This window comes from Blennius ocellaris (assembly GCF_963422515.1).
Source record: "Blennius ocellaris genome assembly, chromosome: 9".
In the NCBI taxonomy this organism is placed as follows: domain Eukaryota; kingdom Metazoa; phylum Chordata; class Actinopteri; order Blenniiformes; family Blenniidae; genus Blennius; species Blennius ocellaris.
Genome location: NC_137658.1, coordinates 11590696 through 11604930, shown reverse-complemented (window position 1 = coordinate 11604930; position 14235 = coordinate 11590696). Strand labels below are relative to the sequence as shown.

Below are 14235 nucleotides of genomic sequence, written 5' to 3'. Positions count from 1 at the left end.
TCATTTCTAAAATGCCATTTTCCCGTTGATTACATTAATTTGCCTGGTATAAAAACAGGGCCAAAAGGGTTATTATCCCGTATGAATAATGTAGAGTGTGTTTCTCACGGAAATTCTGACAACAAATTCTTCAAAAAAATCTTCAAAACGATTACTCACGTTGAGAGGGTAAATGTGCCGCTTTGTTTATATTATTCATAAAGCTACGTTGGTGGGAATTCTATATTTGCTGTGCGGCAAACAGTATTTCCACATCAGAGGAAAGCTCGTCTCTCGGAGTTAAGCGTGGCTCATTCAGAACGTCACCCCTCTGCTCACTGCAGATCTTTTGAAAGGGTTTTCTTTTTCTGTTACTTCCTGCCAGGATACCAAAAAACAAAAAAAACAAAAAAACAAATCCAGCAGATCCATGCAGCATATTAAAAACTGCAAATTCACTCCTACTTTTTTTTTTACTTTCTTTTTAGTTGTGCTGAAATAAAATTCATTTCCATGGTAATATTTTTAGTGAAGTATCTGTCGAATCCAGCAAGTTGCTTGGTGAACAGTGTGCGCAATCCCAAACTAGCCATAGTTCTCTCTGTGTCTGCCTCAGGGTTGCATGTGAAGTTGTTTGTTCAAAGGTGTGAAGAAAGCCTGACTCATTTAAAGGGGATTTTTATTACGCTTTTCCGGCGTTTTGTGTCACGTGTGTGACGCTGCACATTTTTGGTGTATGAATACTAAAAAAAAAAAAAAAAAAGTTTTCCACATTCAGCCAGGATTGTGTGAAATGATGTCAGACTGCAGACTTCTTCTTATTGGTAGCACCTGCCAACACAACGAAGCTGGTGTTAAATTACTGAGAGAAAGGGGAAGGCGGTCAATCAGATGTTGGGATTTCAGATGAGAGAGAGAGAGAGAGAGAGAGAGGTTATAGAGCTCCATGCAGGACTACAGTCAGCTTTGCTCAAAGCTGGAAAAACACCTCAGATCAGCCTAATAGATCCTCCTTAAAATCCTCGCTCATTACAAACCGTCCGACAAGCGTTCGTGGTTTCAACCCTTTGGTTTAAATGGAGCCTCTTTTATGATTGTCAGCTATTTGGAATGTACATTTATGTTTCCCTCGAAGTGAAGGAAGAGTTTGTTGTTGTCTTTGTTTTCAAACGGAGTCGTTTGGTATTTGTGTGGCACCTCAGCCCTGGTCAGCTCCCGGAGCCGAACCTGTTAAAACACGCCTCCCCCTTCACAAATCACTTTTATATAGAGATGCCATGAAGAGAGAGTTACCTTTATATCCATTTAAAAAAAAAAGAAAGAAAGAAACCTTTGAATCAATCCCTATTCAGCTAAAATGATGATTACACCTTAAATGAATCTTTTCATGTTGAAACAAATCATCACGTGTACTATGTAAATACTTTTTCTATACCAGCCGTGTGCTGTCACTTTGCATACTGTATATCAGCAGAGTTGGTAACCAAAGTTTTCTGAGTATCGTTTGAGGCCACCGCACCCTCACCTTGTATCCATCGAGCTCTCGTTTCAGCACTATTTTTACTCTCAGCTAGTACAGAATAAGTCTCTGTCTTTTTAACTGAAAAAAAAACAAAAAAACTGCGGACTTCAGGTCCCGATCACCACTTTCTCGCTCATTTTTCCTTGCTTTTTCGTCGGTGAGACAAGTGGACGCCGTCTGTTCGAGCAGTAATACGTGTCGGTTAATTTTATCACTTTGTAAACAAATGTAAATTATATTTTAATATGAAGCCAAAAAGAAAAAAATAGAAAAAGACACTTAACTGGCGCAGCATTTGTCAAGTCTAAACCGTGACGTGTTTGCCTATATACTGTTCTTTGGCGATCTAGCAGTGAAGACTATTTGCAGTGTTAAGGGTTTAGAGACTGTTTTACTGGAAGTTTCTATACATATTTTGTTCGTCCTTACTCTGCATACGTCTACTTGGTTATTTCTATAACTGTAAGCATTTAAATACACGGCGGGAAACGGTCTCCAGTGCTGAGAGAGTCCCTGCGCTGGAACTGTACGGCGGCTAATTGCAGATGGAGGACAGGTCCGCCCGCTGACGCTGACGAGCCAGTGTTGACGCAGTACGTTTAGATGAGCCATGGCAGTTGTACAGTCAGACTGTGTGTGAACTTTTATCCCCCCCCCCCATTGTCTTGGATGTGTGGAATAAGCACATTTCGGCAATGTAATTCACCAGCCACCAGGGTGTTCAGCATCGTCACATCGAACTCGTCCAACAAGTCGGCAAGTTTATTCAGAGTGTGTGAAGCGTGTGTGATGAATAGTTTTCCTGTCATGGTGAAATCTGGGCCTGATGGCTCCGTCTAAGACTTGTCAGTAACAAAGATGCTTTTTTTTTTCTTTCTTTTTTTTTTAGACTTTATACTGTAAGTTCACTCCTGTGTCATTGAGGAAAAAATGTTACATCTCACCACTGTACTTCTTGTGTCACTCATAACTATTCGGTGTGTGTGTGTGCGCGTACCTCCCTGTCGCTCTGACTGAACGTTTCTTTTCTTTTTGAACTAAGAACAATAGACTTCTGTACTTGTGAATGTTTTTTTTTTCTATTCAGTTCCTCAGTTAAATGTTCCTTGCCTTTCTGCAAGTCAAAAATGCTGTATTTATTACATGCCACAGCGCTTATGCAATTGTATAATCCTTCTATTGTTTCTCTTCTGTTTTTTTGTTTGTTTTTACCTTTTTGTGTTCCTTATTGTTAATGTAAATTGTTGTCAAAACTTTTGTGGCGATGGAAAAACTTCTGAGGGAGGTTTTCTGTACTTTTTGGACAATGATATGGATTTGTGGGTAGAATTTTGGAAATTCGTTTCTAAGTGCTTTCAAGTATTTACTTGGCCTTATGTATATATATCTATCTATGACATTTCAGAAAGGTATGTATAGTAATTCAATTCGAAATCGTTGTAAATAAATTATATATTGTTAATTCAAGGACTGGACCTTTTACTTTTCAAATATGGTTTTCAGTGTTTCTTCCTTATTGTTAAACAATACACCCCATCGGCTGAAACGTGGCCCGAGGAATGGCATTGCATAGTTTAAAAATTCCAAAAAATTATATTAACCAGTTATTTTGACAATAATACGTTTATATTGATTTCCTCAGTGCATAACACTGCAACAGCACTCACAGTAAAAGCACCCTACATTTTGATTGTTGGTGAAAAAACCTGATTGGCATGAAAGTCATAGTACAAGCATAATTTATTTTCATTACACAAGAGTACATTTATGAGCCAAAACTGGAATGGACAAGAATTTCATACCGTCATTTTACTAGTCTGGGAACTGGGCTGGAAAGAAATTTGTGTCGAAATGTCTTCAAGTCGTCATGCAAAAAGGACCGTTTAACAAAATTATTCTATTAGGAATTAATTTTAAAGCACTATGAACATTGTCATGATCAATAATTCTGACAAGTGCTATGAAAATGTTAAAACTGTACTGAAACCAACTTTACATTTAAATTCATTGTTTGTTTTTTTACATCTAGTCTTTATAATCATTGCAGATGTATCATACAACCATACTATTGTTTATATTTTTACTTGGAATTTAAGTCGGTCCATTGATAAACTAAATCAATAAACCACATTAGATCAGATTTTAGGCACGGTCCTTCATGGAAATTAGGATTTCAATCATCTCTACATATTGGAAGTCATGCTGTAACTATGAAGAACTGGCACATTTTTAAGTTGTTGGGTTTTTTTTTATTCTGGCTTATTTTGGAGACGGCAAAGTTTCCCATAACTCTCTTGAGAAATAAAAAAAAGAAACTTCCTAAAAAGGTTCTCAGAATGCAGAAAAACTTGAGCGTTTTAACTATCCCATGTTCCGGGTATTTACCAAGACTGTTTGGGGGGGAAATTGCAATAATCACAATCGCTTTATAAAAGGAAATTACAATTTATGTTTTTCCTACTTGTATCTAGTTGTAAGTTATCTGCAAGCAGACGGTCTTGAAAAAACAAAAAGAACAAAAAGACCCACTCCAGTGCTACGCTCTGTCTCAGCACATGGCATCACACAATAACTTTATTTGAAACTTTTCAGCAGCTATAAAAAAAAAAAAAAAAAAACATTTAAAAGCCAGTTTTCTGAAGCAACATAAATACATATTTAACAACGGCTTGAAAGTAATCTAAGGAATAATCCCAATATCATAGTAACATGAGACACGTATCTCGGGCTTTACAAATGTCCCAATAATACAAGTGAATCTCTCTGCTGTTGGAACGTGAGACTTTAAAACAGTAACAGCGTGCTCTCCACCTAAAAATGAGCAAAACTGGATCAATTAAGGAGTAATGCAGGACCTAAAATTACATGTAAAACTACTGGACGGGCTCGGTTATCAGAGTGATGAAGCATTTCTATGAAGTGAGGCAGCAAAGGGACCCCACTCATTTCTGCTCGACCGGCCCGCATTACATTTGAGGGCACTACTGTGAGACTTAATGAGCAGGCCGGGGTCCTGAATAAGGCCACCGCTTGTCTGCACTTAGTGTGGGCGAAGTGGCAGATCATTACTGCAATATGTGAGGTTATTCGCAGTTCAATGGCTCCTCCAACTTGGAAGACACTGACTTGATACTGTGAGGGAGGACGAGAGCGACAACGGGGGCGGAGGGGGGGGAGTTTCTCCCCGGCCACAGTCGCATCTAGATGAAAGGCCGATGCAAAGTTTAATAATTAGTACTGATGAGAAATCACTCCTCGACTACTTCCAGTTCTGCAACACAGCATTACAGGCAGTGAGGTGTGCGCTGTCCTACCAGCACAGTAAAGTGACGACATGTGAAGTTCGCAGTAAAGCCTCAAGTACAGAAACACAATCTGCAGGATAAAGGAAAGAAAAACAGGTCGAGTTCAACTGTGTAGAGTTTGGAAAGAAGGGCTGTAGACTGTATATGGCTGTGTCGGAGGGCCAGAACAAGTGGAAAGGGGAGAGAGAGAGAGAGAGAGAGAGAGAGAGAGAGAGAGAGAGAGAGAGAGAGATGGGATCCTTCTTCTGAGGCTCGCTCGCTCGCTCCCTCACACCGGAGCAAATGCGTGGCCTTTGCACAGGGGCTTATCCTTCTTCGAGTAGAACGTCTTACCCTCCAGGTTGATTTGGCAAAGCTTTAAAGATGAAAGGAGACAGAGAGTCAGATTGAGGAACCAGAGGAGAGCCCATATCGGTCTGCAGCATTGCCAATGTGAATTTATACAGTTTTCTACCGGACAGAGCAGGAGCACATTATTTACTGAACCGCGTTTTCTGTAATAGAGGGAGTGACAGACTGCAGGTGACAGGTTAAAAAAGACTGGCCGAGAGGGGGAAAAGAAAAAAAACTTGACAGAGTTTTTCAGACGCCATTGTGCGGGGACAGTCACAAGATGGGGGGTGGTGGGGGCTGCCATTATCAATCAAAATGACTTACAGCACAGACGAAGCAGGTATCATGCCAGCTGTAGCCCAGGGCCTCCAGGAAGCGATCGCCAGCATCAATCTTAAAGTCACAGCCGTGGCATTTGGTGCCAAACATCTTCTCATAGTCTGGAGAGGAGAAACGGTGATGAGCTCAGGGTGATGTCAAGCTCGCCATCACAACCCGGTAATATTTCCCCCCAGACCTTTCAAAACTTTCCTGCTGCGCCTGTAAAACTATCCGGGGAGGACTTGCTCCTTCCAAATCCCCACAAGAAAGTGGCCTGCAACTTTATCTTATCACAAAGTAATCAATATGTCATTAAAATCAAGTATGCATGGGAGCCGGAATCGGATTTGCAATTAGATGAGTTGTGGGGCAGGGCCATAAATACTGTTAATTTCCCCTCTTCCTGTGCATGGCTTGGACTTATTTACTTGAAGGTCTTATGCAGAATTCTTTTTTTTTTTTTTTTACATCTCTCTTCATTAAATCTAGAAGAGGGGGACAAACGCACTGGGTGTCATGCCACCTCAATCATATGCTTGTATGATACAGATCTGCAGACTTTCTGGGATTAATTATGTCTAAAAACTTTGACGGAACCTTAAAGCCAACCGTTTCATATAAAAGTGTTGAGTTTGAAATACAAACCTTGGTCTAAAAATGTGAACATTTGATATCCTATTGTGCAGATGAACATCAGTATTATCTTAATTTATTTTATTTTTAATGAAGTACTATTTTTGCCTCCTGATCACGTATACCTCCAGGGTAGGAGAGAGGGGGTGTATGTGGGGTTAATTTTTCTCTGTGCAAACATTAAAATTGCATAATTTTTCCTCAAATCAAAAGAGCTTTAACCATGGCAAAATCCACGGCCTCCAGAACCACAGAATATAAATAGCATGAAACAGGTTCTCACATATTTTAAATTCATCCGAAAATGTCAAACATCTGACTTTATATAGCCACTTAAGGGCCTGAAGGACAGAAGTGAAGATGGATGAGGCTATTTTGGCACAGAACGTTAGTCTCCGCCTCCTCTTCGGGCATTCGATAACCCGGGTGTTTACGTGGCGTCGTCCACCCACTATACGTTAGTGCCTTTCCAGAGTGTGAGGCAGGGATTAGGATGAGGGAAAATTGCTCCAGATACTTGACTGGATTTGTCAGTCTCTTTCATCGCGAGGACTCCGGGGAAAAGTGTCAGGTTATAATGCTGCTGCTCAAGAGTGAGTGGGTGAGAGCTGTACAATCCCTCCTGCAAGATGCTGAGGCAGCAGAATGTTTATCAGAGCTAAAGGCATTATTCAGAATATGAGCACTCAGGTTCTGGCTTCACCACTGATAAAGCAGCAATCCACGTCAGAGCCTCAGTGGTTGAGCGGGAGGCAGCGCTAAATCATTTAGAGCATAATAGAAGCGCACGCACCATTCATAAAACCCAATAGAGAAACGTATGAAGTAAACTGGAGCTAAATAGATTACAGCAGATGAAAACATCACACTTCATGAGTGACTGTGCTGTGTGCCAGCAGATTCACGATACAGGCCCATGCCAAAGCCCTTAGCAAGACTGCAACAGTGCTTTTGCAAATAGCTGGATTTAAAAAATAAATAAATAAAAAAACGTGTGAGGGCTGCATTGCGCTGAGAAGCTTCTTCAAAGGAGACACATTTATCACAAAATGCATTTTATAAGACCTCTGAATCACCCAGTGGCTGCAATTTTCTGTTTCTGCACCCCTGCCTCTGCAGAGTATCCTAAACGGCACGCATTTTAAGTTGAAACAGCAAACAGCCTTTATCAAAGCAGCTCGATCGCAGCCTAAATGCAGCGAGGCAGCATGTCAGCAGCCCCCCCACACACACACACACACATCCACGTACTTAAAGCCAATGCCGACTTAAAATAAACATGTTTGGCTTGATTTGTGTGTGTGATGTTACCGAGAGACTTACATGGGCCGAGAAGCTCCCATGTGGCACTGGAACTAATCAGCGAGCTCAGATTTCAGCCACGCTTTTCCTTTTGCCAATGTTTCATCTTTATTACTCGGAGACATCACCTTTAATTCTGAACCCAGCTCAAAGCCAGACGGTGTTTAAAGTTTGTTAAAACTGGGCTTTCTGTGGGCGTCACCGTCAGCTCGGCCTTGGTGGATTCGCTCGAAACAAAGAGAAATCTTCCAATTGTTCTTCTGAGAGAGAGGGGGGAAAAAAACTAAAGATGTCTTTTTATACAGTGCAGACGATTTTTCTCCATGGTGACACCTTCATGTTTTTTTACGAAGCCTTGACAATGACAGGAAGCCTTGTATTATTAAATATGAATGAAGGACACAGTCTTTGAGTGACGATGCATTCAAACGAAGCACTCAGTGAAAACTGACGGACAGAGTTTGTTTATTTTATCGAGAGAAGCTGGAGTTTCTAAGTTATCATTACTCAACGTGTACAGTATATATGATGTTTTAACTATATTCCCGTGACGAGAACAAAGAACATTTCAGGTGGGCTGATGATGATGATGATGATGATGATGATGATGATGATGATGAATGAGAATCAAGAGCACAAAGTCCTAAGTTTTTAAAGGCAATATTTCACTACTCTGCACTTCACCATGAGAGGGCGCACAGCACACAAAAGGAAAAAAATACCCTCATGGGGTATCTACAACGATGCTATCTGGATAGACACCGCAGTATAATTTCATTGCAGCTTTGGGAACGTGAAGTCACATTGGTGAGTCGACCCTGCTGGGCTTCCAGCAGAAGATAAATTCTACTCTCAAATGTTGACGTTGCTTCAGAATTATGCGTGTGAGATCCTAGATCCTACGTTTGTCCGATGCTGCCACTGTTAAATTAAACATGGAATCTAGATTCTATTTATCTATTTATTTATTGACGGGCAAACTGTGTGGACCTTCACCAAACTCCAGACCAATACCAATACAGTGGATGGATACTGGATTGTCAAAAATATGTGCCGATATTTGTAGAAAAACCACCTGTGCGTATAAAAAAAAAAAAAACTAAAATATAAGACATTTCCTAGAATATAGAGCAGACATGTCAATAGCATCTAGTTTGCATTAGTGAAAGTGGGCATGTCTGTCCACTTTGCCCAATCAGAGATCAGAATGAGGGTAAACAGCCTTTCTTGGAGAAAAACCAGCAATTTATCAGATGTCAGTGTGTATCAGCATGTCCATACAGTAAAAGAGGTTTTTCTTTCTCAAACAGGTATTTTACTCTCACAAGGTTGTTTTCTCTCAATTTCTGAAAGCAAAAACGTGTTTATTTATAGGTTGCTCACTTTCATGTGTTATTGAGGAGCACAGTGTGTGTCGACTGCAGCCGCTCAGTCCCTCACCTCTCTCACAGTAGGGTTCTCCCTCCTCCATGTAAAAGGCCTGGTTCCTGATGGGAGCCTTGCAGGCTGCACACTTGAAACACTGAACATGGTAGGTCATCTTCAGGGCATGCATGATTTCCTGACAGGGTGGGAAAAAGGTCATGCATTTTTTTAGCCTTTCACTCTGGAGACAAACATCCATGTCTGGTGTGGAAAAACACCTCGAGCACATATCTCTACAAACAAGGTTCAAGTGGAAGAATTCTCAGGCGTGATGATTTTTCTCAACATTAAAAAGCTGCCATTACCCCTGTGATCTTCTTTTTGCACTTGGCACAGTTGGGCGCGTATCGGTTGTCGTGGCACTTGGTACAGTAGACACAACCCCTCTCTTCGAAAAAGCCTCCCTCCTCCAGGAGCGCCTTGCACTGCGAACACGTGAACTCCTCCGGGTGCCAGGAACGCCCCAGCGCCACCAGGTACCGGCCCCTGGAAATCGCAAACGTTAATAACCAGTCCAAGACTTTATTAAATCATCTGCATCCATTTCAGCTCACAGGGAGACTGGGGACATTTTGTTTAAGGTCTCCAGAGAACTTTTGTAATTTCAGCTGATGAAAAACAGCTCCTCTGTTTGCTCGCAACAGTGACCAGAATAAGAACTAAGATTCCTCCGTTATCAGTGAAATGTCCCGGGAGATAACACGATGTCTCCAAACTATGTGAATTTTGCTGACTGACTTCATTTGCAGCAGACACGCGGGCCCTCGCTGAGCATATTAACTGCCTCCGATGACACGAAAGGAGCAAACAGAGTTTATCACTGCGATAAACTGGATCAATCGGGCCGTCAGCCGCCTCACCTGATGATTTTGTTGCAGGCGCCACACAGCGGGGTCCTCCCGCTGTCCTCGGGCGCATGCTGCGCCGCCTGCAGGATGGAGCTGCGGTTCTGCATGGGTGTGGGCTGCACCGGCTGCTGGTGCTGGGTCACAACCAGGCTGGTCTTGTCTGGGCGAAAGCGCTCGGCGAAGTTGGGGTCGGTCACCCACGGCGGTCGACCGCTCGGATCCGAGCTGCCAGCTGCTACAGTTGCAGTCTTGGAGGCTGCAACAGAAATGGGGGGGGGGGGGGGCGGACAAAAACAAGGTCATGTTTGCTGGATTGGGGCTCAGATGAGACTTTAACGTCACTGTGAAGGAGTGCCAGTTTTCGATAATGTATATCGATGTCTGCTGTGACAGTTTTGCATTTCAGGCCGCTGCTGCCGCTGCTGCCGATGCCCATGTATTGACACTTAAGAGTAAGAATCTATTAGCGCAGCCTCCGCTGGATGCGGCTGGGCTTCTTTTTACGCATCAGCAGGAGCAAAAACTCACCATCTGGTTTCTCTGATGCTTGGGCCTTGGCAGGTGAGGGAGTTGGCTCAAGGCTGTGGGGAGAAAATGACTAATTAGTAAAAGGTACGCACAACACATACACATTTATATACACACACACACACACACACACACACACACACACACACACACACACACACACACACACACACACACACACACACACACACACACACACACACACACACACACACACACACACACACACACACACACACACACACACACGTCACAGTAACCATGGTTACTTCTCAGTGAATGTCATGTTTAGATTGGTGGCCAGGATTGTCTCTATTCCACTGTCATGGGTTACGCTCTGTGTGAACCACCAAACATCTTCCTTAACAGTATTCAGGGATTCAATGAGTGATGCAAGACAGACAACCTGCTACTACTTGAAGATTGTTGTCCTTTTTCTTGCAACTCTTTTACGCCTGTTTTCAGGAGCTGGGAGGAGACGTGCAATTGAGCTCTTAGCATTGTGATCTCCTCCAACAGGCGCATGTGGTCATAATGTGGCGTGACCAGATTGGGCCAAATGTTTTGATGCGTTAACGCATATCTGTACTTTTTACTGTTCATTATGTAAAACCGGTTAGTAAGTTACTTACATATATAATTAGGTTAGCGTCTCATTGCAATAATTTTTTTCATTTTAAATTTTCCCTTTATCCACAATAATGCATAATTAATTATTATGTTTGGTGAAACCTTTAATTGATGGTTAAAGACAAAATGTGATGTCTGTGACTCAAAAAGCCAATAGAGTAGCAATAGGTCTTTTTTTTTTTTTTCATTTGTGAGTCGATTGAAGAGAAACATTTCGGGATATTAGTAGCGGGGTGGAGTCCAGTGGTTGGGACTTTGGTCTCTTACCGAGAACAGCTGGGTTCTTTTTTTGTGAGGAGTTTCCATGTTTTCTCCAGGTATTCCAGCTTCCTCCAATAATCCAAAGACAGATTCTACCTCTGCAAACCTACCACGAATGAAGTGGGTATCAAACATGTATGGGAGGTTTCAGGCTACTGACCAAAGGAAAAGAAATGGACAGGAAGAATATCTCAACTCTCATACATTTGAGAGCCATTATTTAATCAATTCACCCATATATTATAACTATTATTGTATCTATCTATCCACTCAAGGCCCAAGGCCGGTCCTGTTGCGAGAAAAATAAAATTGCACATGTCAAATAAAACCATAATAAGTGACTTTCTAGGATCTAGAGCAGAGCAAAATGTCCCCATTGATTATTTTTGAAGGCTCCTGCTTTTGTGGTGTGCGTGTGCATGTGCGCCCACAAAGAGAGCAAAGAGAGGACAACTGACTTTCTTCGAGGAAATTTGCAAGGGGAAAAAAAAGAAACTTTGAGAACCACTGCTCCAGACCACTATATATGCAACTAAATCTCTTTTTAACAAAAGCATCTGTATTTCTACGCAAGAGAACAATGTGAGAACTTTCATTACTTCTTATGTTATTAAGTTATGACAGGAAAGACTGTTCTTGTCTGACAAGCTGGTTTAGTGTGCCAAATGTAACTTGGGTATTAAAGAAAATACAATATTAAGACATGTGTGAAACATTTTGAGCCGTTCCCAGCAGATCATCATCATCATCTCACATGATTAAACAAGACTTTGTGAGACATAAGTCAAACTACAGATGTGCATCCAATTGGCGCATTAGTGCCACATCAGAAAGCTTCGACACTAATGAGAGCAATGGAGAACATGAGCACCCTCTCCGAATGATTGACATCACTCACAGGCAAAGTTAAAGAAGGAGGAACTCATCAGATGCGGAGCGCTGTCAGATTTAGATGCAGAAGAGTTTCGCTTCAAGCCTGCATTTGCCGAAGTGTTGAAATAAAGGGTTTTCTACATTTCAAAGTTCTGTTACCCGCAGCAAGCGTCACTATATTCAGAAAATCTTCAAACCATCAACGAGACAGAAAAACAACTTCTGAGCCCAGACAGTGAGCTCTGGAGATGTATTATCTTGAGAGAGAGGAAAAAATATGACACTGCCTCAGGCATCTATCATGTTTACATCATCAACTGTGCCATTTACAATACACTAATGAAAGATGATGAAATCATTTCTCATGTGCCAGAAACAGAGGAAAATCTGAAGCGAACGATGCTGCAACAGCCCCACTGTGTCGTACTGCTTCTACCGGGTCAAGTCTGCATATCAATTCCACTCTTCGTGTATCCAAACACTAAACATAAAATACAGAGGCAGAAGCTACAGGCAGCTGGGAGCAATCTAGCAGGAAACGAAATAAAAGAAATCTGCTGTTTTCCAAAATGCACACTCTGAATAGTAAAGGACATTAAATCCCTTTGCAACAACAAAAAGATGGCTTGCAGGCCTGATGACAGTGAGGAAGTTAAACCTCCCGACCAGAAATGTTTTTGCAAAGAAAGCGAGTGAAAGGCAGCCAGATAAGACGGATCTGGAAGCCAGGTCAAATAACAGGCAGAGACCATTTAAGCCCGTTTGACACACGGACCTATGGTCAACTGAATTCCTCTGAAAAGCCCGCCTTCTGGGGCCTTACCTTCCACCTCACAAAACGGTGCTCTTGCCATCAGCAGGGTGCGAGCCCTCGCTGTGCTGCCCTACATGGCACCAGGCCAGCGACTCCGGCTCCCGGTTCCACTTCCAGAGGTTTCTTTTGCAGCTCTTCAGCAAGCTGAAGGTTGCAGGTGCAAACAGGTGCACGGCCTCCGAACAGCAGCTCAGTCCCACATGAAGCGGCCCGTGTCCTGTTTTCTTGACATTTACGCTGCTTTCAAAATTCTTCCCCTCTCTTCGGCTCAGCAGAGGCTTGATGTCATGCAGGTGTGCAATTGCTGCAATACAGATTGCAGTCGTTCAATGACGTGCAACATCTCGTTTCACTTTTGCCGTTTACGCTTATAACCTCTGATTTCTGATGTGCATCTGCTTCTTCTTTTTTTCTGCCTCCATTCCTCTGGGATACATCAACACGGGCGAGGACAGCAGAGGCAGCATGCTGGCAGCTCAGCATCCGGCTGCGAAAGGAGCAGCTTTTGATGGTTTTTTTTTTTTTTTTAAAGGAGCAAGAAGCCACTGACATATGTCACCCGCTACTCGGATGAGAGGCAAGGGAGGGTGCGGCTCTGCAAGAATCTGTGTATGACAACAAAAACATCCCACAACAACAACCTGAGGGAGGAGAGGCTTCCTTTTCGCAGGCTGCTCAGGTGGATGAGACCAACTTTCATTAAACTTGTTTCTCGCTTATATACCACCTCCCCCCCCCCAGAAAAAGGGCTTTAGTTGCTCTACAACTGTTTTTATGTACCACAAAATAAACAAGTGACAAAGTCAGTAAAACATTCCGTTCACCTGCAATGCCTCCAAGACCAGGGACATGTCTGACACTCTGAAACTAATCCACACATCTGTTACTTCCAGAGTAGACTATTGTAATTCCCCACCAGCGGGGTGTCTAAATAAATGCTTAAGAAGTCTTCAACTGATTCAAAATGCTTCCCACTGTCACCTATGCTTGCTCACGTGAAATAGATGGCTTTTTCTTTGTAAAAGAGTTTTGAGATGACTGTGATATAATCAGTGCTGCATAAGACAAATCCCAGTTGATCTTCTCTAGGTCAAATTATATTTAATTTATGATCGTTTCATTAAAAATAGAAGCATTAATGAACACCATAATTCAAAAGATTCACCGAACAACGTGCGCTTCTTATTCCCACCCGCTGCTCAGATCTTTATTGCAGGCTTCGGGTTTCACCTGCCAACCATCTGCCACATGTTCCCATCACAAACCATTTGGCAATATCATCTTACAGCAAGTCACCTTCCAACATTTTCTCTACTTGCCCCTGATAAGCCTGAGAAGCCTTTTTTAATCTCCATGTCTTTTCCCCTGAAAGTTATTTCTTGGTATGCATCTAAATCTTCTGCATGATTCCTGTCACATGCTGGCAGTGATTAAAAGTTATTTCCACCAAACCCTCAGCTT

General features: G+C 42.3%; 1 protein-coding gene across 1 annotated transcript in view; it reads right to left on the bottom strand.

Moving 5' to 3' along the window:
* Positions 1 to 4044: 4044 nt before the first annotated feature.
* The window catches only part of pdlim7 (PDZ and LIM domain 7), a 34958-nt gene continuing 24767 nt past the window's right edge, over positions 4045 to 14235 (bottom strand). The window contains exons 8-13 of the mRNA XM_080502782.1: positions 10197 to 10249; positions 9681 to 9924; positions 9126 to 9306; positions 8836 to 8956; positions 5464 to 5579; positions 4045 to 5161 (exon numbers count right to left, since the gene is read on the bottom strand). Coding sequence (XP_080358908.1) covers positions 5075 to 5161; positions 5464 to 5579; positions 8836 to 8956; positions 9126 to 9306; positions 9681 to 9924; positions 10197 to 10249 — 802 coding nt within the window. The 3' untranslated portion in view covers positions 4045 to 5074. The remainder of the gene's footprint in view (positions 5162 to 5463; positions 5580 to 8835; positions 8957 to 9125; positions 9307 to 9680; positions 9925 to 10196; positions 10250 to 14235) is intronic.